At 38.9% G+C, this 24,964-nt stretch overlaps 1 protein-coding gene across 20 annotated transcripts in view; it reads right to left on the reverse strand.

Moving 5' to 3' along the window:
- Positions 1 to 24,964, reverse strand: part of DST (dystonin) — a 480,329-nt gene that overhangs the window by 337,328 nt on the left and 118,037 nt on the right. For 3 of the 20 annotated variants that reach the window (XM_046005402.1, XM_046005399.1, XM_046005398.1), the window contains exon 1: positions 21,674 to 21,881. The exons of 14 other annotated variants lie outside the window; for them this stretch is intronic. In XM_046005402.1, the coding sequence (XP_045861358.1) occupies positions 21,674 to 21,764 (91 nt within the window). In that variant the 5' untranslated portion in view covers positions 21,765 to 21,881. Of the gene's footprint in view, positions 1 to 21,673; positions 21,882 to 24,964 lie in introns of those variants that run through there. 3 more of the 20 variants (XM_046005407.1, XM_046005406.1, XM_046005405.1) reach the window with 1 other exon arrangement.

Consider the following 24,964-nt stretch of genomic DNA (forward strand, 5'->3'; position numbering starts at 1 on the left):
CAGGTACGGCAATAGTATTTATGGAGCCTCCAGGTTGTGCTGTGAGTCAGGCACTATGCAAGGGCTGGATTAATATTGCAAGGAACAAAATGGATTCTGTCCTTGCCTTCAATGTTTACAAGCCATTGTTAGTCTTTTTTTTTTAATGATTTTATTTATTTATTTGACAGAGAGAGAAAGATCACAAGCAGGCAGAGAGACAGGCAGAGAGAGAGAGGGAAGCAGGCTCCCTGCTGAGCAGAGGACCCGATGCGGGGCTCAATCCCAGGACCCCAAGATCATGACCCAAGCCGAAGGCAGAGGCTTAACCCACTGAGCCACCCAGGCACCCCAAACCATTTTTAGTCTTTATGAACTGTCTATCGAAGTCTCTGGTCTGTTTTTCTCCTGAAGAGAGTATCTCTTTTCTTGTCAATTTACATAAACATTTCATACAGTAAGAATATTAACAATTTGTCATAAATAAAAATTGAAATAAAGTCTAAACAATTACTTAAATAAGTCATAAGATAATTCTGAAGCATGAGTAATTTACTTAAAATTTATCATACCTACTACTGCCTCACATTCAAGAATATCTTTCACCTCAAGAGACATTTTAAGAGCACAGGCTTTCTGAGACAGGTGGCCTGGTTCTGAATCCCAGCTCTGCCACTTTTGCCAACTTCCATTAGGGCATATTACTTAACTTCTATCGGCCTCAACTTTATTCACTGCAAAACAGAGATAATTTAAGCACTTGATTCATATGGTTACTTCAAGAATGATGTAATCATATCTAGCAGATACTATGTGCTCAATAAGTGTTACCTATTTTCAGTGGTATGTTAGTGCTGGCTAATAAAAGCTTCAGTGAGAGCTGACCGTTGATTCAGGATTGTGTTGCCAATTTTTAGAGACATCATTAAAAATTAAATTAGATAAAACTACAATTATATAAACTACATTAAAAATAATAAATATCCAAAACTCATCACTAATCATTTTACTGTTATCTATGATCATGCATTTATTTGCATCTATTGCATCATTGTATGTATATAAGAGTGTGCTACTTCTCAACCTGCAGTCAATGATGTCAAGTTGGTAGCCTGAAATTGACCATGGTGAAAGTATTTATACCACAGAAAAGAGCAAATGCTATAAATCAAGACTTCCCCCCCAACCCCCACACTGGGTCACATATTTGTCAATGCACCCCTGCCTGTTATTTGAGCAATTATTACAGTAAGTCATCTTTAATTTCTTTCTTTTTCACAGGAAAAAAAGGAAATGTTGGCAAATCAATCTATTCGTTATCTCTTGTCTACTTCTTATCCCTATTGTTACTACGTATGCAAACTTGACTATCAAGCTCCGGTTCCTTTTCAACACTATGTCCCTAAAGGACCACATAACTTTGTCTGCAACTGCACCAGACAGGAACCTTGCCTTTTTTGTGCTGCCAAAGCCAGAGAGATTCGGTATTCTTTAAAAATAACAAGGCTAATCTACCATGGTTAACTATGAAGGCCACCTTAAGGAGATAAAAGCTAAGTGCCAAACTGTCATCAGATACAGTCCACACATCTCTTAAAATTGTTTTGACCTTCTGACATTACTTAGCAACTCAAGTCAATATCAAACAGGCCCACAGTCAAACTGAAACACAAATATTAACTTCCAAAATAACAGTCAAGTACACAACTGCCTTCCAACAGCATGTCATGCGTTAGGACCTAATGCAATAGAAACATATTGTGTTCAATGGGACCAACTAAATGTTTCGATTTATGTTAAAAATGTGGTAATGTTTACACTGCACAGAATGAAGCTTGACAAGGAAACAGGTTGGCTGACCCTTGAGACTTACTCTACTTGGTCAGGACCAGGAAGAAGGGGGAAGTACAGCCCACGCATCTATCTAGGTGCTTAAGTAGCACAAGGGCTATTGTCCTTACCCTAGCACAAGGCAGCATGATTAAGTGGAAAAAACATTAAACTTAGAAATCAGAATATGGGCTCCAGTTCCAACTCTGGTGCTAACTAGTTCTACAAGCTTAGTATTTCTGAACTTAATTCTCAGACATAAAATGCAGGAGCTAAATTACACAATCTCAGTTCTATGATTCTGCTCTATTATTCTGAATAAATGTGCTGTCACTATAAAAAGAATCTTTCCTCTATGCCTAGCCTACTATGGCAACATAGTTTTATTAAGCTGACTCAAATTTAAATATCACATAAATAGAAACATTTACATTTGATGTGAAGACATAGAAATCTTATGTATGTCTTAATGCTCTAGTTACACAACAACTTTTACATTTTTAGGGTTATACCAGTACAAAGACAAATGCATGAACAGGGACAATGCTTTTTTCCCTTCTATACCCTTCACCAAGCTCAGTCCAGAACTTCCAACAAACAGAAAGAACTTAATAAAACTTGTGGATAAACTGTATTAGAGATGTTGAGGATTTAAGTCTACAACATTTCTATAGTCCATCTCATTGTAATTTTTTTAAATTAAAGAGAAGAGAATGGCCTTCTACCTCTGGACATGATAAATTAACAGGGGCTGGATTTATTCCTCCACTTTACAAAACAATTTTTGTCTTTAGAAAGAGAGATAAAATTTATGAAACCAGTTTTTAGACATGAGACAATTGGCAGAACAGATAAGAATGACCTCTGAGAAAAGGGAAACAAACGAGGTGAGCCCTACTGTCACCCCAGCATACTGCCTGTGGTGAGTTTCCAGGCTACTCTGTGTGTGTGTGTGTGTGTGTGTGTTGTGTAGGAAAGGTGGGTGCAGCCAAGGATGGGAAAAGGGAGAGGAAAAGGCCACCAGTCCCCTTCAGTTGAAGAGACAGAGTTAATCTGAGAAGGTTAAGACAACTAGAATTTGAAGGGCAGAGAACCAGAAAAAACTTCACAGAACACACTCTAAACATATGCAAGAGATTGCATCTTTATCTAAGTACTATGTACATCATACAAAAGGAAATTAACAGAAGTCAGGTAAAGAACCACCAGAATGCTACAGGCAGAACACAAAAGGGTGCTGCCTCTGTAGTGGGGGAAATCAGCCCTACACTAAAGTCTGCTCTGGTTCTGTCTACCAAAACCTAAAAAATAACCCTTGACATGATCAATCTATTTGAAGTACTTAACTATATCAACTCAGAAACACTTAATCCATAAAAAAAATTTCAGAACCCAACTAAATAAAATTAACAATTTATTTACTTGTAACCAGACATGTAATGAAGCTGGAAAATAAAACCAATAATGGGAGTTAAAATTAATCAAAAGAACAGACCCAGAATAACAGATAATAGAAGTAGTAGGCAAAGATACTAAAACAGCTATTACTAACATACCCAGTATGTTCAAAAAGATAGAGGAAACCATATTAAGGAAAGACCTGGAAGACAAAAGAAATTTAAAAGACCCAAAGTAAACTTCTAGGGATGAAAAATACACTGGGCTGGATTCTCAGCAGATTGGACACCTGAAAGAAAAGGTTAACGAATCTGAAGATAGTAACTCTAGTTAGGTTAAGAAACTGAATTCAGAAAAACTTAAAGCTCAAAATCCTCAGTAGAAATTAATTCATCCAACCACTTATAAAACAAAATAATTAGGGGCATCTGGGTGGCTCAGTCAGTCAAGTGTCTGACTCTTGTGATCTCAGGGTCGTAAGATCAAGCCCTATGTCAGGCTCCATGTTCAGAGGTGAGTCTACTTGAGATTCTCTCCCTCTCCCTCTGCTCCTTACCCTCCTCCCATGCTCTCCATCTCTATCCTCTCCCTCTAATAAATAAATAGATCTTTAAACAAATTAGTGTCTACAATATGCCAAACATAATAAACATGGAAAGATTTAAAACACTTAAAAAATGTTTCCTACAGTTTCCCAACTTAGTTTTGCAAGCTTCAGAAGTATTCAATATTCTCTTATTTGATGATCTTATAAACAAATATGCAGTGTGTTTTCCTTTATCTCCCCACTATACTTCCATATCATCTTTTACTATTAGGTAATAAAGTAAGTATACTGTAAGTATGGGGTTAGTTTATAATCTAATACAAAGAAAAAGAAATTGTACTGTAACAGGGCTCTACCATAATTTCTTTATTCCTACTTGTTAGACAAATAAGACTATATGAAACAAGCAAAGAGATATAGGGCACATTGGCCTTTGTATATGTCATGAGTATCCAATAAATTCGTATATAATTCATTAAAATGAATGAAAATATTAAGTCAGATAAGAAACAAAACAAACAGGAACTCTGGCTAAGGACAGTACTTCTTAGAGACCATTATTACATTTCTCTGTTCTATTCATGTCAGTGCCTTCTCGCCCCAGTGGATTTTGCCCAAGAAGACAGTCTGCAAGTGTACAATCAAATCAGATGCTGAAAATGATAGCTGAGGTCATAATGAACCACCTCAGCCATAAACAACCACACAAACTGAAGGTCTGTGAATCGTTTATGAAAGTGGCAGATGGTCTGTTAAGGCAATGTCACTTAATGACCACAGTGTTGCATATACATTATACCTGTCAGAATCATATGGAGGAAGCTTTTCTCAAAAACCAGCAGTTTCATCATATTCACCATGTGCAAATATTTAAGAATTCTCTTCTTTTAAACTTCGCACTTTATTTGCAGTGGTATTTATATTTACTACAGAATTAATAGATACTTTATAGTACTAACAAAAATAATAGATACAGAATAGATAACAGGTTTAATTAACATAATTAACAGATAATTAACAGAATTAATAGATACTTTCTTAAACTGTTAATTATAGAGACTGAAAAACAAAATCTCACCCCCTAGAGCTGACCATTATTAACAGTTTGGTTTCTATCTTTCATATTTCTATGTTTTAATACAGGGGTTTTCTGTGTGTTTTTTTTAAGATTTTATTTATTTATTTGACAGACAGAGATCACAAATAGGCAGAAAGGCAAAGAGAGAGAGGTGGAAGCAGGCTCCCCGCTGAGCAGAGAGCTGGATGTGGGGCTAGATCCCAGGACCCTGAGATCATGACCCAAGCCAAAGGCAGAGGCTTAACCCACTGAGCCACCCAGATGCCCCAACACAGGGTTTTTAATAAAAAAAAGTCATACATCTTAGTCTTCTGTCTTTTTATTTTCCTTAAAAATATATCAGAGAAATATTGTAGGTAAATACTTAAGAGATCTCACTCATATTCTTTATTTGTTTAACATGGAAGTATCAAACTTTATTCAACTACCCCCTACTGAGAGTCATTCAGGTTGTCCAATATTTTGCTATTATAAACAATGCCCAAAAATATCTTGAATTCTAATTGTTGCAAAGATTCTAAAATTTTGGTGGGTCAGAGAGTAAATGTGCCTTCAGCAGCAACTTCCCTTCCCCAAAGAGGGTAACAAATCACATGTCACGAGCAATGCACAAGAGTAGTGTTTCCCTATATTCTTGCCAGTACTGGTTATACTAAATGCTTTTGGAAGATAAGAGTACAAGTGGTTACTGACTTTAAAAATACATACTATTGGGGCGCCTGGGTGGCTCAGAGGGTTAAAACCTCTGCCTTCGGCTCAGGTCATGATCTCAGGGTCCTGAGATCGAGCCCCACATCGGGCTCTCTGCTCAGCGGGGAGCCTGCTTCCTCCTCTCTCTCTCTCTCTGCCTGCCTCTCTGCCTGCTTGTGTTCTCTGTCTGTCACATAAATAAATAAAATCTTAAAAAAAAATACATACTATTTCTAGCTTTTTGCTAAAGTCTTCGAAAATTCTCCACAGACTTGCCCACTGTCAAAAATTTGTCAGCTGTCTTCAATTAACCAAAGAGCAGTGCTACAGAAATTTACTTAAAAGTTCCAAACAACCAACTTATAACTCATTTTCTCTTACAAATGTTGTTTAAGTAAACATTATGTAATCTGAACTAATACAAAGCTGTATTTTTTAATTTAAAAAATGGTAAAAAAAATTATTGATAGACAATATACACTGACATTTTATAATCTAGAATAATTAAAATATCTAACATTGGATCTATTTTTTAAAGTTTAATAATACGTACAACAGGAGCATTCCTATTGGAAATATACTTTCCAAATCACATCCTTCCCAATTATATACTTAGCTGCTATTATCATAGAGGGAACTGAGGCCACTGGGACACCCAGAAGGAACATATATTAGCAGGGAAGGAGCTGGAGAGAGGTAAAATATATGTAAGGAAACTCAAAGGATGAGGAATAGAGTCAGGCCACCATTCATCTAAAAACCTCTATCTCCCAACTCCCCAGAAATACCAAGTGATAAGCTTCCTGTCCTTTTTTTCTCTATTCTTTTCCTTCTCTCACACATATGGTATGTGTACCTTGCACACATACCATATGCCCATTTGAGGTGTGAGCAAACTTTCCATCCCTTCCACTGCCACTCCTACCTACTCTCTAAATGTATTAGAATTGAGGTTGCATAGCATCATATTCTCCTCTTTTCAATCTTGGTCCACAGCAGAAGGGAAGGATCAGATTCCAGCCAATCCTCAGAATGCAGGTTATGGGGAAGGGGTAAATAATGGGGGTGCTCTGTGGCCCCAATCCCACATGCTGATAAAAAAGCTGCAGCCAAATTGGCACTGGACCTTTCAAGATGGAGGAATACTGTAATTGCATATTATAATTCCAATTTACATTAGCCCAAATCTATTTCTTAAAGCTTCAGAACACTGATGAGCCCACTGCACACAATTTACTATCACTGACATAACACTGGTCCCTCAAATATATAACCATAAGGGGTGCCTGGCTGGCTCAGTCAGAAAAGCATGGAACTCTTACTCTCAGGGTTGTGAGTTCAAGCCCAATGTTGGGTGTAGAGATTACTTAAATATATAAAAACTTTAAAAAAAATCAAATCTAACACTGAAAATTCAGCATTCTTTTTGCATGTCTAGAATGCCATTATGGTTTCTGCTATTGCTTCACTTCCTCCACTCATTCCTTCTGTATTATTTCCCTTACTAATGCTCTAGCAAGCCAAGGTTTTTCCATTATGTGACTTAGGTTCATCCAATGAAAGCATCCCTTCTATCTACCAGAAAATAAAAAAGGAGACCAAGGAACATGGAGAACGGGAAAGCAGGAGACCTCAGCTTCAATCTTGCTTCCCCATGTGCTAGTCCTACTTCTCTATACATAAGTTTTCTCGAGGAGAAAATGAGAGGACAGAAAATCAGCCACTTAGTGTTTCTACCTTTTCCATTCCAATTCTCAAAGGAGGGCACGTAAGAAAGTAGAATTCAGGTTAGATGCAGAACTATCCAATATCTCTGTTACCTTGGGAGGCAGGGAAGAACAAGGGAAGGGAAAAAACAAATCTAGGCAGCTTAAGCAATCCCCCAGAATGAAGATGCTTCAAAACTGAACACCACAATCCTTAGTCCTAAGGCTGCAGCTCCACCTCAGACCCAAAATATGGCCAACCAGGACCTGTTTGTTCAAATTCATTACTAAAGTGAAGCATTAAAAGTACCATAGAAATTTTCCATTTGACCAGAGATGGAAGGAGGAGGCTCAAAGGACACAACATTTAGGCCTTTCCTCAAAATTAGGTATTTGGGGGATGGGGGGCACCTAGATGGCTCAAACAGTTGAGTATCTGCCTTAGGCTCAGGTCATGATCCCAGAGTCCTAGCATCAAGCCCCACATCAGGCTCCCTGCTCAACAGGGAGTTTGCTTCTCACTCCCCTGTGCCCTCCCCCTGCTCAAGATTCCTCTCCCGTTCTCTCTCTAATAAAATCTTTTAAAAAATATTATGTGATTATCATTTAACTAAAAATAAAAGAAACACAACCTAGCCAAACAAGAACAACACATAGTGACACGACAGATAACAACTTAAAAACATCTAAAAAGAGCTTATTTGTACACATCTGAAGATACCAAGTTTACATATCATTAATGTATATGATGAAAATGAAAAAAACTTGTAAAAATATGAATTTCTTCCAAAAGTTCTACTTCAAACAACATTACAGTAAACCTAATCCTCCAAAGTATTGCTTTAATCGGTACCATTAATAAACAGTAGTCATGGAGATTAACACAAGTAATGAAATACAAATGCAACCAATTTCAACCTATAGCAGAAGCCCTGAAGGCATTTAAAAAAGGTTTGCAGGGATGCCTGACTGGTTCAGTCGGTAGACCACATGATTCTTAATCTCAGAGTTGTGAGTTCAAGCCCCATGTTGGGCCGGGAGCCTACTTAAAAAACAACCTAACAAACAAACAAACAAAAAAAGGTTTCAAAGGAATCAGTAATGGTTTTTGAAAAAAAATTAGAACTATGATTATGGTGATAATTTCAAAAATTAAAAATGAGACCAATGCCATAAACATTAAATGGAAAATATGTCAGACAGTAATGTCAAGGATAAACAGATCATATCAGTACAAAGTGATATATTCCAACTCAACAAAAACATAAAAGACAGTGCTCAAAAGCTCCTCAGGGCTATCGATATAGGTTGAAATTGATTGCATTTGTATTTCATTACTTGTGCTAATCTTCAAGACTACTGTTTATTAATCTGTCTATTACCTTAAGGATCTAACAAGCTTGCTGGCACACAAAAGCACTCAATAAATGTTTTCTAAATGAATAAATGATGAATTAATTCATTAAAGCCAGTATTATAGGATGAAAAGAAATCTTGATGACCATTCATGTTAATTTATAAATCCATCCAAGTCTAGTTAGTTAGCAAAAGAGTCAAGAATGGAAACCAGATTTCTGATTATTAGTCCTTGTTTCCTTTACTATTGTTGAATTTCTAAAATTCAGAGTGAATGGAATTTTTAAGTTAGAGATAGATAAATAGATATAGATATATAGAGCCATATAGATAGATAGATAGATACCTCAAGAATCCACTCAATCATTAATCAGGCAGTACCTTAGAAACAGTTAATTGGTAAGTGACTTAAATAGTCCATGATTTCTTTCTTATCTTGAAAACTTTTATTTCTTAAGTTTATAACATCAAAAGATATCAGTGTAATAATAATATTCACCAACACCCACCAGGATACAAAACTGGTTAGAAGGTTTCATGACATTATTTATTACACTATACAATGGAATACATGCATCAATCATTAAAAATGTTTTGAAGTAATATTTAATGGCATTAGAACATGCCATGATACATAAAATGAACAAGCAGGATACAGAACTTTACAGTGATCCAAATTTTTAAATGTTCTGTATTAAGGAAAAAAAAGAAATGGAAAAAGATAAGGAAATATGTCTGAAGATTAAATATTTGGATAACAGAACTACCTATTTTTTTTTTTATTTGACAGAGAGAGAGATCACAAGTAGGCAGAGAGGCAGGCAGAGAGAGTGAGAGGGAAGCAGGCTCCCTGCTTAGCAGAGAGCCCGATGCAGGACTCGATCCCAGGACCCCGAGATCATGACCTGAGCCGAAGGCAGTGGCTTAAACCACTGAGCCACCCAGGTGCCCCCCTATTATTTTTTATTCATATTTTTCACATTTCTTTATTTTCCAAAAATGTTAGTGAATTTGTATCAAATTTTTCATTCACATTCCCCCAAATACTTACACAGTTCTTCCTTTTCCACTGAGTACTACAGAAATTACACCTTTAGTCAATAGGATAGTTCTTCTGTTGAAATGTTAAACCCTGTAATTTTAAAAGCTGCTTCTATTAACAATAGAAATAAAGGATAATGGAAGTTTTCCCTCAAGTAACTAAATTCTCAACAGCCAGCAATAGAATTTCTCACAAAGTTTATGGATTCTGCACAGCCCAAAACCATGGTAAACAAAAAGTTTATGGATTACGGATAGCCCAAACTTACATTAAATAAAAGGTAAACCAAAATATGAACATCTACCAATCCCAGAATATACTCAGTGGCTATCCTAAAAATGAAATTTGTCTGGTTAACATTAAAGTACTGATTAAATCAGTATGATAATACTTTCCCTACAATGCAGAGTGAATGAAACATGTGGTCATATTTCCCAGAAGAAATGGTAAAGCAAAGAAAACCCTCCGCTGACACCATCCACCCCACTTATAAACACCCCTATTGAAATTCTGCTTTCCTTCAAATAGCCCACACCCTGTTAATAAAACCCTTGGATGCTCAAATCCTCCTCTTTTGTGGCACTACTTGTAATGAGTAGAGCTGGCCCACCTTCTTCATCAAACTGTGCTCTTTGGGAGCTATAGTCTTATAGCTCTATGTTCCTCTTCCTTCTGCAGGTCATAGTTCCTCTGCACATTTTTTAATCATATGATCAATAGGTATTTAGAACTAGGGGCTCCTGGGTGGCTCCAGGAAGTGGCTGCCTTCAAATCAGGTCATGGTCTCAGGGTCCTGGGTTTGAGCCCCAAGTCTGCCTCCCTGCTCAGCAGGAAGCCTGGTTCTCCCTTTGCTCTCACTGCCACACCTCCACCCCTACCCCCCGCCCCGCCCCGCTCATGCTCTCTCTTTCTCTCTCTCTCTCTCTCAAATAAATAAATAAAATCTTTAAACATAAATAAATATTTAGAATTCAACCACATATTCCAATTTGGTCATTTCCAATTTCTCCTGGCCCCAAGCGCTTCGTGCCTTCCCAGTTCTTTTAGGCATACACTGATTACAAAATGTGATGAAGATGGGGGAGACTGTATGTTAATGGTGATTTGTTCACTTCAAGCATGGAATCAATTAATTCCTGATTAGAAATATGAGGCTGGAAACAATGCAGCTTGAATGTTTTCAAAGAAATATTAATAACAAAAGTATTTCATTCTATTTATTATTTTAATTCTACTGAGGCCAAATTTAAATTTCTACATAGTGTTTTAAATGGAAAATGATGGAGACTAAGTTAAGTACATCTGTTTTTCCACAAGGAAAGCACAGTATCCTTGCATTTTGCTTTCTGTAACTTCAAATTCTTCAATCCTTCCTTTCCTCCCTCCAAAATTTTTCAAAGAAAAAATATAAAGACTACAAATTATATATAGTAGCTAAATTGTTATTGCTTCTGAGATTGCCTTAAAGATAAAGTCACATTGCAAATACCTTCATAACCATAAGCCCTCACTTAATGGGGATCCACACTGTATACAAAATCAAACTCTGAACTTCACTCAGTTTTTTTCCTACTATTTTCAATATTCTCTAGTTTCTGTTATGTAGATAACAGATGGAACCACCAAATACTTTCATCATTCACCTTCTTTCCCCTAGCAAAGGTAGTCAGTGGTGTTCCAGCATTCATAAATGTTCAGTGTGTGGCTCTTCTAAAATGAGCTGAAGGAAAAATCAGGTAATCTTGTTCTCCCTCTTAACTCATGTGATTTTAAAACTCAAACATGATCACTTTGGTAAAAGCACTGTCTTCAGTCTAAGTGACAAAAGTAAAACTTTATCTTCTTAGATATTATATACATATACCACCATACCCAGGCCATAATCAGATAGCCATAACAAAAACTTGCTTAAAAAAAAGATTAAAACCAACAACTAGCTAGCTAACCCTACTTCTGATTACATTTTAAATAAGTAATCCAATATCCTAAGAGTTTAACTTTCACATGTTTTGCAGGACACGGACTACTAATTTCAGTTTATCCTTAAAATAGAATAGTTCGACTAATTTTAGACTCAAGTGTTATAAGGCATCATAGCTGCCAAAGAGCTGGATCCCTGAATCGCAGCGGCAGCACATGCAGAGAGACTAAGCAAACTGTCAGAGAGCTGAACCCCGAGCTACCGCCTGCAATCCCACGAAGCAGCTATAAGAATCAATGCATGTACCCAAAACAAAGTACTTAAAAACAGTATGACCAGATGAAAGAAAATAATCAGGGCCTTGGGGCACCTGGGTGGCTCAGTGGGTTAAGCCTCTGCCTTTAGCTCAGGTCATGGTCTCAGGGTCCTGGGATCGAGCCCCGCATCAGGTGCTCTGCTCAGCGGGGAGCCTGCTTCCCCCTCTCTCTGACTGCCTCTCTGCCTACTTGTGATCTCTCTGTCAAATAAATGGATAAAATCTTTAAAAAATAATAATAATAAGCAGGGTCTTATTTAAATAACATAATATGCAATGGTTTAAAAGTGTCAAAAGGAGGTACCAGTATAAAAAATTAACTATTTGCAAAACCCATATCTGATAAAAGACTATTACCTGAAACATACAAAGAATTCTTAAAACTCAACAACAAGAAAACAAATAATACAGTTAAAAAGTGGGCAGTTGGGGGACGCCTGGGTGGCTCAGTCAGTTAAGCTGCTGCCTTCGGCTCAGGTCATGATCTCAGGGTCCTGGGATCAAGTCCTACATCGGGCTCCTTGCTCAGCAGGGAGACTGCTTCTCTCTCTGACTCTGCCTGCCACAATGCCTGCTTGTTCTCTCTCTCTCTCTCTCTCTCTCTCTGATATAAATAAATAAATAAATAATATCTTTAGGAAAAAAAAAAGTGGGCAGTGGGCGCCTGGGTGGCTCTGCTGGTTTAGTGTCCAACTCTTGTTTCCGCTCAGGTCATGATCTCAGTGTTGTGGGATCGAGCCCCACTGAGCTCTGTGCTCAGTGGACAGTCTGCTTCAGATTCTCCCTTTCTCCCTCTCCATCTGCCCCTCCCTGATCGCGTTCTCTCAGTCTGTCTCAACTAAAGTAATTAATTTTAAAAATGTGGCCAAAAGAGCTGCAGAGACACCCCACCAAAAGAGAGATACAGATGGCAAATAAGCATATAAAAAGATGTTCCACATCATGTTGTTACACTACACACCTATTAAAATGATTAAAATCCAAAACACTGCCAATACTCACTTTTCATGAGGATGCATCTTTCTCATGTACCACTCTCACTCATCGCTGGTAGGAATGCGAAATGGTACAGCCACTTTGGAAGACAGTTTAGCAGTTTATTACAAGATAAACAAAGCCTTACCATATGATCCAACAGTTGTACTCCTAGATATTTACCCAAACGAGTTGGAAACGTATGTCCATACAAAACCTTGCACACAACTGTTTATAGCAGTTATATTCATAACTGAAAAAACTGAATGCAAGCAAGATGTCCTTCAATAGATGAGTGGATAAACAGAATGTGGTACATCCAAACAATGGAATATTATTCAGCAATAAAAAGAAATGAGCTATGAAGCCATGAAGGGACCCAGGGGAACCTTAAATGCCTATTATCAAGTGAAAGAATCCAGTGTGAAAAGGCTGCAATTGATATGATTCCAACTATATAATACTCTGGAAAAGGCAAAACTATGGAGACAGTAAAAAGAACAGTGGTTGCCAGAGGTTCAGGGGTTGTAGGGGATGGATAGGTAGAATGCAGAGGATTTGGGGGCAGAGAAACAATTCTGTATGATACTGTAATGGTAAACCCATGATATATGCATTTGTCAAATCACACAGAATTGTACAACACAGTGAACCCTAATGTAAACTATGGATATGAGCTAGTAATAAAATATCAATATTGGTTTATCAATTATAATAAACATACCACACCAATGCAAGATCAAAAGGGGAAACTGTAAAGGGAGGGGAGAGAGTATACTGGAACTCTGTACTTTCTGCCCAATTTTTCTACGAACCTAAAACTACTCTCATAGTCTATTCACTCAAAAAAGTAAAAATAAAAAAGACTATTGGCCTAAGAGGAACCAGAGGATTTGAGTTCTTGGGTCTCAAGATTCACTGATGGTCCCTGTAATCTCTACTGCTCAAAATACTTCCTATGCAGTACTCTATCCCACCATCATGCACCCAGAGGTCAACCAGATGCATCATACCTCACTGGCTTAATAAAGGTAGTAAAATAAGGCGCCAAGTAGTAGTATTTCATACCAAGAATTAAGAATACAAGTTGTTACACTGGCATGGCCAGATGGGGAACTCTGACACTGAAAATAAGGGCATGTTTTAATTCACTGGGACAATAGTATCTTTGTATAATGACTTTAATACCAGGATTCACTGAGAAATATTTTCACCCACTAGAGAAAAATCAGGACTTTGTCAATTCCCTTTGACGATTCTTTCCAGGAAACATTTCAGGCATGTATCAAAGTGGCCACATTCACTGGTGACATTTACAAAACCTAATTCTTTTCAAAAACTCCTCAACCAAAATAACACTGAAAATGTTCACATTAAAATTTTATTTTCCTTTCATGGATATCTAATAATTAGAATTTATACTCCAGCTAAGATATAAAAGTTCAAGCCAAAGTCTATTTAACACTTGAATTGAAATAAATCCCTATATATTTTTAAACTATTAATTTTAATTTCATGAATCCATTTAACACATCTCAAGCAATCATTGTATTAATCAAAAATCATAATCCTAATAAAAAATATTCATAAAAGCAATTTCTGTAACATTTACTAGTCAGTGTAACAAAATTCAAAATATATAGTTTATGTCAAATATACACTTTCTGTTCAAATGCCACAGATAACACTTATAGCTATATGATCTCAGGAAAATTAATTTCTCTAAGATTCAATTTTCATATTAGTAAAATGGTAGTAGTTGTAGCCAAGATAGAGTTACGAGGGTTAGAAATGATACATACATAATTCATTCACAATACCCAGCACTGTCCAGTATATAAGTAGGTATATAAAAGCTGAACCCATAAACAAAGATGGCTTAGAACTTACATGATCATATAACCACTGAACTTCTTATATACCAAACAAAACTGACTCTACAAATCTCAAGTTTATGTAGGGAAAAAAAAGAGGCAAATGAAAAAAATTACTGAAATAATACTGAAAGATTCGTTTTTTAATCATTTACAGCTCTTCTACAAAGGATCTTAAACTAGTAATTTTATTTGCTTAAAGAAAACAAATTCTCTGCTCTAAGATACTACAAATCCTGCTCAGAGGATTCCCAATAAGGTTGATAAGCTCTTACTTAAGGAGACCTACATTAACTAGAATATTCTAGTTTTCTAGGTCATACTACTTGCTGTATTTCCAATGTCAAGCAAAACAGCATTCATTCCATTTCATTACCAAAGAAGGCCTAATAATGATTAATATTAAAAATTTATTTCAAAAATATTTTCTAATGAACATACTACAAATTTTTTTTACACAAATTAAAAAGAACATGCTTCAAACTTCTTCAATATAACTTCAACAATGGAAGTCACCGCACCCCTTCCTGTCCCACACTCAAAACCAACCAATTAGCCATACTGTCAGTTTCTACCATTTCTCCTGAATCAGCCTTCTATTCCAAGCACCATAAATTTACAATGGCCTCTTAACCTGTCTCTCTGCTTCCTGAATCTTCCTTTCCACTCAGTACTCCATATCTTTACCAGAGTTATCTCTCTAAACACTATTTTCATTGGTAACACCCCACTGAAGAGCATCAGAGGTCCCTTCCCTACCTACAGAATAAAGCCCAAACTTGATCCTCAGTGTGGCATTCAAGGCCCTTTTCCATCTGGTCCAACATTATCCTCCATATTTACCATTCCCATCTTCCTACAACCTCTATGCACTGCCATCTCTAAGACTTACTATGCACTTTAGCCAAACATTCAAACTGGATTCTCTGGTTATGCTAATGAAATGGTACAGTCACACTAGTCTCCTCTCTCAAGTTTTCCTCCCTGGGACCTTCACCTTCTCACAGGGTAAAATCCCATTTGACCCCAAGTACATAAATTTACACAACACCCAAACCAAGCAGAATTATTTGCTTCCTCTTCCGAAAGTGATTAAGAATAGATAGAAAAATAATAGCAAATAAAATTTCATTAAGGAAACAAACCAAAAAATAAATAAAATCCTTATTTGATCTCTAACAGAAATAATGATGTACTTCAGCAGACACTTGCCTGAAATTCCTCTTTGGAAACAGGTAGTCTTGATCCCTAACTTAGTAAGAGCTGAGAAATGGACACCAAAGTCTTTCTTTTTCAAAAGCCATCACAGACAGAAAAGTCCCATGTAATAGAACCACCCGACTTTCTTTGTAATGAATAAGAAAGACTAAACATTCTAAACTACGAATCTTCTCACTTAATTTTCTCATCAGACACAGACAGCCAGATATCTTATACATTTTTATACTTAGTTGTGGAACTAAGACAGAAAGGAACACATGACAGCCTGGATACTTCATCTTTTTGTCACCTCTATAGCTTCGGATGTTTTTACAGGCTCCAATTTCATGAAGTCACTTTGGGCAAACAGTCCAGCTCCCCAAAGAGCCAGGCTCCTGGGCTCACATGACCAAAACACAAAAACACAGACGTTTCTTTGCCTGACTACAGAATAACCACAGAACAATAAATTGTTCCCACTGTCTCTCCTTCCATGTCATTTATTGCCTACAATCGTTACTGAGCCAGATAATAAGAGCCTCCAAATTGCTCAAATAAAAAATTTTCAAAAGCATAAAGCTTTTTTAAAGTCCCTGAGCAAATAAATGTTGAGATAACTACAAAAGTCTAAGTCAGAACAAAAGAAACTAAAGAAGCAGCAGTCTGCTCTTTGGGTTCAAAGTTAAATTCGCTAACAATATCTAATAACTGCTTACATTCCTAGACTGAAATGTTTCCTTACAGTATGAAGCAATGAGTAAATTCTTTGGCCAATTTAAATCCTAATTATTTGGGAAGAAATTACTTTTAAACCCATGGTGTAACATTATAAAACATCCAACCGTGTCATTTTGAAAATTCTCAAAGATTTCCAAGGATCTTTTAGATATTCTCTTACACTTTAGCAAAGTTAAATATACTGTGTTAGGGATGTTAATACGTGTCCAAACTTTAACCTTCTACTTTCAGGGAAGATACTTTACCCTCTGTATGCTAGACACTGCTGGTTGCAAATAACCATTTTGCCTGACTCTTTAACCAAGAGAACTTCAACCCTGTTCAAATGTTCCCAGTTGCTATGCAGACAGCAGTGGCCCCTTTAACAGTTCTGGCCAATGAGATATTAGAGAGAGTTGCTAAGTGGGCTTCTAAAAAACCTCTTTAAAAGGGGGCTAACTCAACTAGTTTTCACCTTCTGTCCTTTATCCTTGCAATTCTCCTTCTTCTCTCTCTCTCTCTCTCTTTTTTTTTTTTTTAATATTTTATTTACTGGGGCTCCTGGGTGGCTCAGTCATTAAGCATCTGCCTTCAACTCAGGTCATGATCCCAGGGTCCCGGGCTGGAGCCCCACATAGTCCTCCCTGCTCTGTAGGAAGCCTGCTTCTCCTTTTTCCACTCCTCCTGCTTGTGTTCCCTCTCTCACTGTGTCTCTCTCTGTCAAATAAATAAATATTAAAATTTAATAATAATAAAGATTTTATTTATCTATTTATTTATTTATGCGGGGGAGGGGAGCAGATGGAGAAAAACAGGCAGATTCCATTCTCAGCGCAGAGCGCCAGGCGGGACTCCATCCCACACCCCTGAGATCATGATCTGAGCTGAAATCAAGAGTTGGATACTTAACCATTGGAGCCACCCAGGCACCCCTGCAATTTTCCTTCTTCCATCTGGAAGTAAGACACAATGGCTGGAAGAGGAACAGCCATCTTGTGATGAGAGAAAGACATCTCAGTAGCTCAACGGCCACTGAGAAGCAGCTAAACAGCAATACAGAAGTTCAGGTTCCACTGGCAAAACCCTCGTCTGCTTACCTGCCTACCACAGCTTCTCAGTACCTGAGACAAAGCAACACTATCATCTGTCTTCTATTACAAACAACCAAATACAACCTTAGCTAACACTCATTACCCACTTCATTTGTTAAAAGAAAAAGGCCAAACGAATGCTGTTATAACTTGCTGCACTATAGTGCTATCATGATGCCGCACTTCATTTGTTAAAAGAAAAAGCCCAAACGAATGCTGTTATAACTTGCTGCACTATAGTGCTATCATGATGCCGCACAGTTAGAGTTCACTTATTACACAACTGACTAGTACATTAAGCCATGAGCAGAGCATGAGCAGATGAAATCTGAAATCAAGTTTTTGTAGAATCCTGGAAGCCAAGTGAAAACCACTGAGCAAGATCTTCCAAGACTACACAGTATGAAGTGGGGGAAGTTCCAGAAAACTTTACACTCCAACTTTCAATCCAAATGGCACCAGAGTCAGCTCACACAGCAAAATGACAGGATTTTTTCCAACCACACATCTATGCAGGTCATAAAACTGAAGTGAAGATGAAAACTACAGGTGTAGTGGTTCTCAGTCCCTTCAGTCACCAAACACAGAGGCAGAATTACATAGCCCTGAGAGAAGGGATTAAAGCAATTACTTAAAGTTTCCATGGAAAACAAGCAAAAAATAATAATAATAATAATTTTTTTTGCCTTTCTTTCTAAATAATCAAAGAGGATTTTTCAGTGATGTTCTAGATAAGTAAAAAATCTGCCACTCACCTTTCACAGAGAATGATAGTGAAACATTTTTTATAGCTGTCTGGGGACAACTGCTTAATTTCCAGATAAATAGGAAAAAAACAATTTTGGGGGCTGAAATAATTTACCTTCTTTCTAAATTAGGCTAAAATGTATAAAATAAAATTTATTGGGTTCACATTAATGATGTCATTTTCACACTTAACAACCTTTTCAAAAAGTGTTGAGAAAATTAAATCTTCCAATGACAATTAAATAGCAGAATTTCAGATTCAAGCGAGAGCTAATATTAATAATATAAAAATGTATAATTAATTAAGATAACAGTATACAGGTGAGTTTCCTTATACTGCCCCCCCAAAAAAAACAAGAGGGATCATTCTGTCCTTTATGCTAAGCTAAACATGTTTCATATTACATAGTAAATACACTGGATAATCTAATATATATAAAAGAAAGCCACTGACAAGGGCAGTTTCTAGCATAAACAATAAGTAAATATGTCTTATTTGTAAACAAATGTCTTTATTCACCCTGACTGCGCTATTAGCTGAAGCAATGTGATGTTTTTTTAATCAGATATCCTGAATATTCCGGCTATGAGTATATCTTATAAGCAAGAGAACTACAATATGAATCAGAGCACTGCACTCTTCTCTGCAGCAAACAGCTCTTTCTGTGTTACTCTAATTCATCAAACGCCTATTTTCACTCAGAAGTAAAGGACCAAAGCAAGACACAAGAACAGACCACATCATAAACAACTGGAGCTCACTAACTTGGTACTACTCAGTTTTCTACAAAGGACTGGGTTGTAAGTCCTTGCACAGGCCATCTGAGGACTAGCCTAACAAAACTCTCAGCTTCTAAATCCAATACTCATAACTGCTGACAGTATAGATTATTATAATTCTACGTTTCTGACAACAGAAAAATTTTGAATTTGTTCCAGCTGACTCCACCACTTACAGTATTCAACAGCTGGGGCATATGATAACTTGGCAACCTGATAATACTCTAGCTGAATGCAATCTCATTCTGTAACCAAGGAACTCTGTCAGAAATAAAAATCCAAATAACCTCTCTTAAGTTCAAATGGGAATGTGAAATGCTTGAACAATGCATGATTTCAGAAAATGAGCGACTGTACTTTGAAAGTTTAGTGAACTGACACTCCCTATTCAAAGCCTGCAATTCTTTCCTGATTAGATCAGCCCCCATAGCAAGTCATCACGGTTAATAAGCACTATAGTGAAGTCATCGTACTGGATACTGATGGGAAATCATAACGGGCTTCAAAATACACTGGAAAACAATGAGTTTTCCAGGTCCCCAGCTTTGCATATAATACACTGGCCAATACTCTTACTTTCCTTTCCAAAACTAAATGAAACATAGGACATCTATAAAGCCAAGTACAAATTGATGACCTAAGCATTTTAAGACCACAAAGAAAATGAAGGTATCATTGCTCACTTTTTCAGTGAAATTTGGGACTGTAGGTTTGAAAGTGTATATTTAACTGCAATGATGATCATTAGGCTATAATTAAAATGAAGTGTAGTGAGAAATGCAATGGCCTTCGGATCTTTTCCTTTTATTTCCAAAGGCAAATAGAAACACGCTTTTAAAGAATGCTTGCTTCCTCAAGTCAAGTCAAAGCAACAGCTACCGTTTTCAAAGTCACCTGAAATCACCCATACATCACTGAGGTAAAACTTGATGAGACAAAAATTCACACAGCAGTAATTTTTTTCAAAAGTATGAAGAACTTCCAGACTTTTTTGCTTTTGGATTTTAAACAGCACAGGTGTGTAGTCTTCAATAAGGTTTGCTAATCTGTATTGTAATATTTTTCATTTTTCACATTCTGGAGAAAACTGATTAAAAACCTTATTTTAAAATGTAAAGACAGAAATAAACATGAGTGTATTACACACGCACACATAAATGCTACCGATGTGCTTTAGCCTAAAATATCAATGCACTTGCTCAGTGGCAGTGTTATACACAATAGAGTCTTGGCACAAAGGAATTCTGATTGCGCTGTTTACAAATTCAACATGGATTTAAAGAATGTCAATAACAAAACATGTTCTAGAAAGAGATAAAATACATTTCTGGGTAGACTGTGAGCGTTTTGGAAATTTGGAATTTAGTTGTTCAATTCAGGATTTTATATTTCTACTTTCTGCTAATAGAAAACTAGCAATGCATGCCATTTTTAACCATATAACCCTCCATTCAATTTGCATATAGTTTCTTAAGACCAAAGCAAATATTTGAAAGATACAAAACCCTCTGAATCCAAGCTATGAATCAAGCCACTCTTCACTATTAATATATTAAGGGTCCATGAGTAGCCCTGGGTGGGGAGTGTTTTGGTCTCTTTACTGTGTCTCTTGTCTATACACACTGAAAAATGATTTCCAGAGACAAAAAGACTCTTTAAGATGAGACGATGCACTTTGTCTAACACTATATTTATCTATCAAGTCAAAGTAAACAATACTAAAATATAAAAAATTTATCAGGTTGGCACAGAATTTCCCAAACATAAAGAATAGGCAGAAAAGCATCTCAAAATATACTGCTTTACATTTAAATTTAAATTTACAACAGACTCACTGACTTAAGGCTTTCATCCATCACACAATCAAGTAATTTTTATGATACACAAGAATAGGTATATACTCACAAACCACAAACTTTTTTCAAATAAAATCATTCTAAGAAAAATGATTTGGTGATGCTCTCAGTGGTGAAACCCAAGAACCTTTTTTTTTTTTTTTTTAATTTAAGAACCCAAGAACCTTTTTTTGTAGGGTTACCCAACACCCCATGCAAAGCAAGAGCAGCAATGCCTTAGTAATCCCGTGGAGAATTAACCGGTAGCCACCCTCCCAGGAAGAATTATGATTATTCATAGTACTTAAGAGCTTCTACAAGGGAGAGAAAATGCAATGTGCTTGAAACCCAAACCCCTTCCCCCCACTCCACAGCCTATCCAAGGGCGTCTCCGGACCATCGCCCACCCCCACCACTCTCTCTGAGTTGAGGTCACTAAATCCCATCCAAAAAACCCTAGTCCATTCCCAAGACTGGCCCAGACACCTGTTTACGTGTGCCCAAGCAGTAGTGGCTCTGGTTAAGCAAAGATAACGGTTACCGGGCTGGTGCGTGCTAAGCCCCGCCGCCGGAGCCCGGGGGACCACATACCTTTGTACCTCTCCAGAACATCCTCGTAGGCCTGGAGGTACTCCTGCTCCTCCACGTACAGGTAAGCAGCTGGCGAGAGGTACCCCGCCATACCGAAGTTTATCTAAGCGATGACTGGCCAATTCCCCTTTCCCCCTCTTAACCCCGGAGAGTATCGTAGTCAGCAAGACGCAGTCTTGAGAACTGGAAAAGCGGAAGGAGCGGCGGGCTGGGGGAGAGCGCTGAAGCCGGAGACGCAGAGCCAGGGGCGCGAGGGGGCGGTGGGCGCCGGAGCCGGCAGAGGAAACGCCCAGGCCCCCTGGCGGGCTGCGGGTGCTGGGCCGCCGCTCCGGGGAGCCAGAGTCCCTCTCAGGTTTCAGCAGCAGCAAATCTCGGCGAGCCCGGGGGCGGCGACAAGCAGCGCCACGCCACGCGGAGGAGCCTGGAGCCCAGTGGTGACGGGCGAAGGGCGGCGGGCGCCGGGACCCTCTGTGGACAGCACGGCAGTCACCCTGGCCCTGCGCTGGGCGCCTGCTGCGGGCCCGGCTGAGGCCGCGGCGGCGGTGCCGGAGGACCAGCGCTCTGCCTCCGCCCGGGATGCTGCGCGGCGCATCTGCGGCATTTCCTGGCCGCCGCGCCGCAGACACTCGCCCGCGCCCCCGGAGAGAGGGAGGGGGGAGGGCGGAGGGCGGAAGGGAGGGGGCAAGCGCGGCGGTCAGCGCCCCGGCTGGCTCTGCTCCGACCCTAGCGCGGCTCGGCCCCTCCCTCCCCAGGCAGGGCCGGTCGCCCCGGGGGCCCCCTCTCCGGCCCGCCCACCCGGGTCGATCTCACGGCCAAGCACGCCCACCCCCGGACACTGGCCGGCCGGCCCGGATCCCCAAGGGTGAGGTTTCTATTTGGGACCCACAACAGGTGCCTGGGAAACAAAGCCGCAGATCGCGGTCACCGACGAGCGCAGCACCCCCCCCCCCCGCCCCGTCCCCCCCGCCTCAAAATGGGTTGAGCGGTCGGAGGTCTCCCCCGGGAAAGGATGACAGGGGCAGGAGTGGAAAATACTCTTCGACCCAGCTTATGGCACGGAGAGACTCAGGTCACTCAGTGCCGCACGGGGTGGGGAGGGACCAGGGTCCCTGCCCGGGGCACATCTCGGGGGCGGGGTGGCGCGGCCTCTGCAGGTGGCCCTGCGCTTCAGGGCCTGACAGCCTGGAAGCCACTGCGCCTGCGCGGCCGGCGGACCAGCCCTCAGTCCCTCCCTTCCGCCCCCCAGAGCCGGCCGGAGCATCTGCCGCTGCGCTCCTGGGAGGCGGCCACAGCCGGTTCGTTCTCAGTGCCTCCTGCTTACTTTGTCCCCTCCCTCCTTCTCTTTACCCATTTTTCATTCCATACAGAACAGGTATCTTCTGAATTTGAACAAAATGGACACAATTCCCTTAACTTTGTAATGTCTTATACTAAAGTGGTGAGTTTTAAGGATCCAAGAACCATTTGGTACTCAGACGGGAAAATAGATGTGTTTAAGAGTACTGACTGAAGTCGGCATCCTGCCTCCCTACTAACTGTGTGACATGGCCAAGTTACTTACCCTCTCTGGCCTCTCTTCATCAGTAAAATGGGGTTAATAGTGCCTACCTTATAAGTTTGTGGCTTTATACATGTTAGCTATAATTATTAATAGTTAAATCAATGCGTTGTTGACCATCTGACTTGTCAGCTTCACCTTTTGCCCACATCTTCCCTCCCTATTTCTTCCTTTTATATGTACTGACCTTTTGTCCTTGATAAGTTTTTTTTCCCCTTTCAATGTTGTGAATCTGGACCATTTTTCATTAACTCTTAGATGGGGATGAGTACTCCTAAAAACTGTACACTCCTGGAAAAAAACTTACTTGAATTAGAATTGGAAATCTTTACTTCTCCTCAGCAACTGGCCTACTTTTGTTATCCCAAAGCAAGACCGTATCTCTCTTTGCTGTGCTGACCACTGGTTTATAATCTGAGTTTGAGTCCATGTCCCACCAAGCTCCTAGGATCACTGGTTTTCTCGCAACTTGGTATGCATTTATGTACTCATTAGTTCATGAAGTAACAAGCATGTATCATCTGTGACACCTTGAAATGAAAGAGTTAACAATTAGATCCCTAAAAGTCATTCCATTGATAGACCACACACACGTACATGAATCTCTCTCAAAATTGTTTTGTCTCCTTTACAATGACTAGGGTCATTGAGGGCACAGTCTGAGCCTCCATCAGAGACTGAAACCCAGCAGCATCCAGTTTTGTGAATATAATCAATGCACTCTTAATTGATTTTAACTCTCCTTTTAAGGAGACAGTCAAAATGAACAGCAGCAGCATTGGGGTTTTCTATAAAGATAGCCTTTGTCCCGTGAATTCTTGGAATGGTAATATTGGGTCAACCTGCTAATAATAATAGTCTATTCCATAGGGAAGCAGAAGTTAAGCACAGCAGTTGAGAGACTACCCTCTGGAGCTAAGAATGCCTGAATTCAGATCAAGATCCACCACCTGCTAGTTGTATGACCTTGGGAAGAGTCTCTCCCTCTCTCAGCAGATTTCTGGGCTAAAAAATGGAGAAAATAATTATACCTACTTCATAAGGTTGTTCAGAGACTAAATGAGACAACATTGTAAATGCTTATAAGAACATCTGACCATGGAGCGCCTGGTGACTCAGTCAGTTAAGGATTTGACCCTTGGTTTCAGCTTGGGTCATGATCTCAGGGTCATGAGATCAAGCCCCATGTTGGGATCCGTGCTTAGCACAAAGTGTGGTTGAAATCCTCTCTCCCTCTACCCTTCCCCCTGCTCATGATCTCTCTCTCTCTCTCTCTCTCTCTTTCTCAAATAAATAAATCTTTCTAAAAAATAAGAGCATCTGACCATTTGCAAACTATCATTTATACAGCATTTACCATGTACCAAAGAATTTGCAAAATGTTTTGCACTCACTACTTTATTTACTTGCCACAACCATGACCCCTTAATAGAGAAAATGAAGCTGAGAAAAATTCAGTAAGTTGCCAAAGAAAATACAACTAGCTTGCGATAGAGGGAGAATTAAAATCCAAGTTTGCCTGAGTCCAAAGTCTGACTCTGCTTAGACCCTTCAATTCCCACTTTAAAGAATTTACATGGGACAAAAATCCATATTTTAAAATAGCACTGTTCCCAACAAACCATGTACCTTTACGGGCACTTCAAGAATAAAAAACTCGGCCTACCATATCCAGTAACTAAGAATAGCAGATCTATAGTTCTTATGTAAAAGTCATTTATACAATGGATATT

This window comes from Meles meles, chromosome 5 (assembly GCF_922984935.1).
Source record: "Meles meles chromosome 5, mMelMel3.1 paternal haplotype, whole genome shotgun sequence".
Taxonomy (NCBI): Eukaryota; Metazoa; Chordata; class Mammalia; order Carnivora; family Mustelidae; genus Meles; species Meles meles.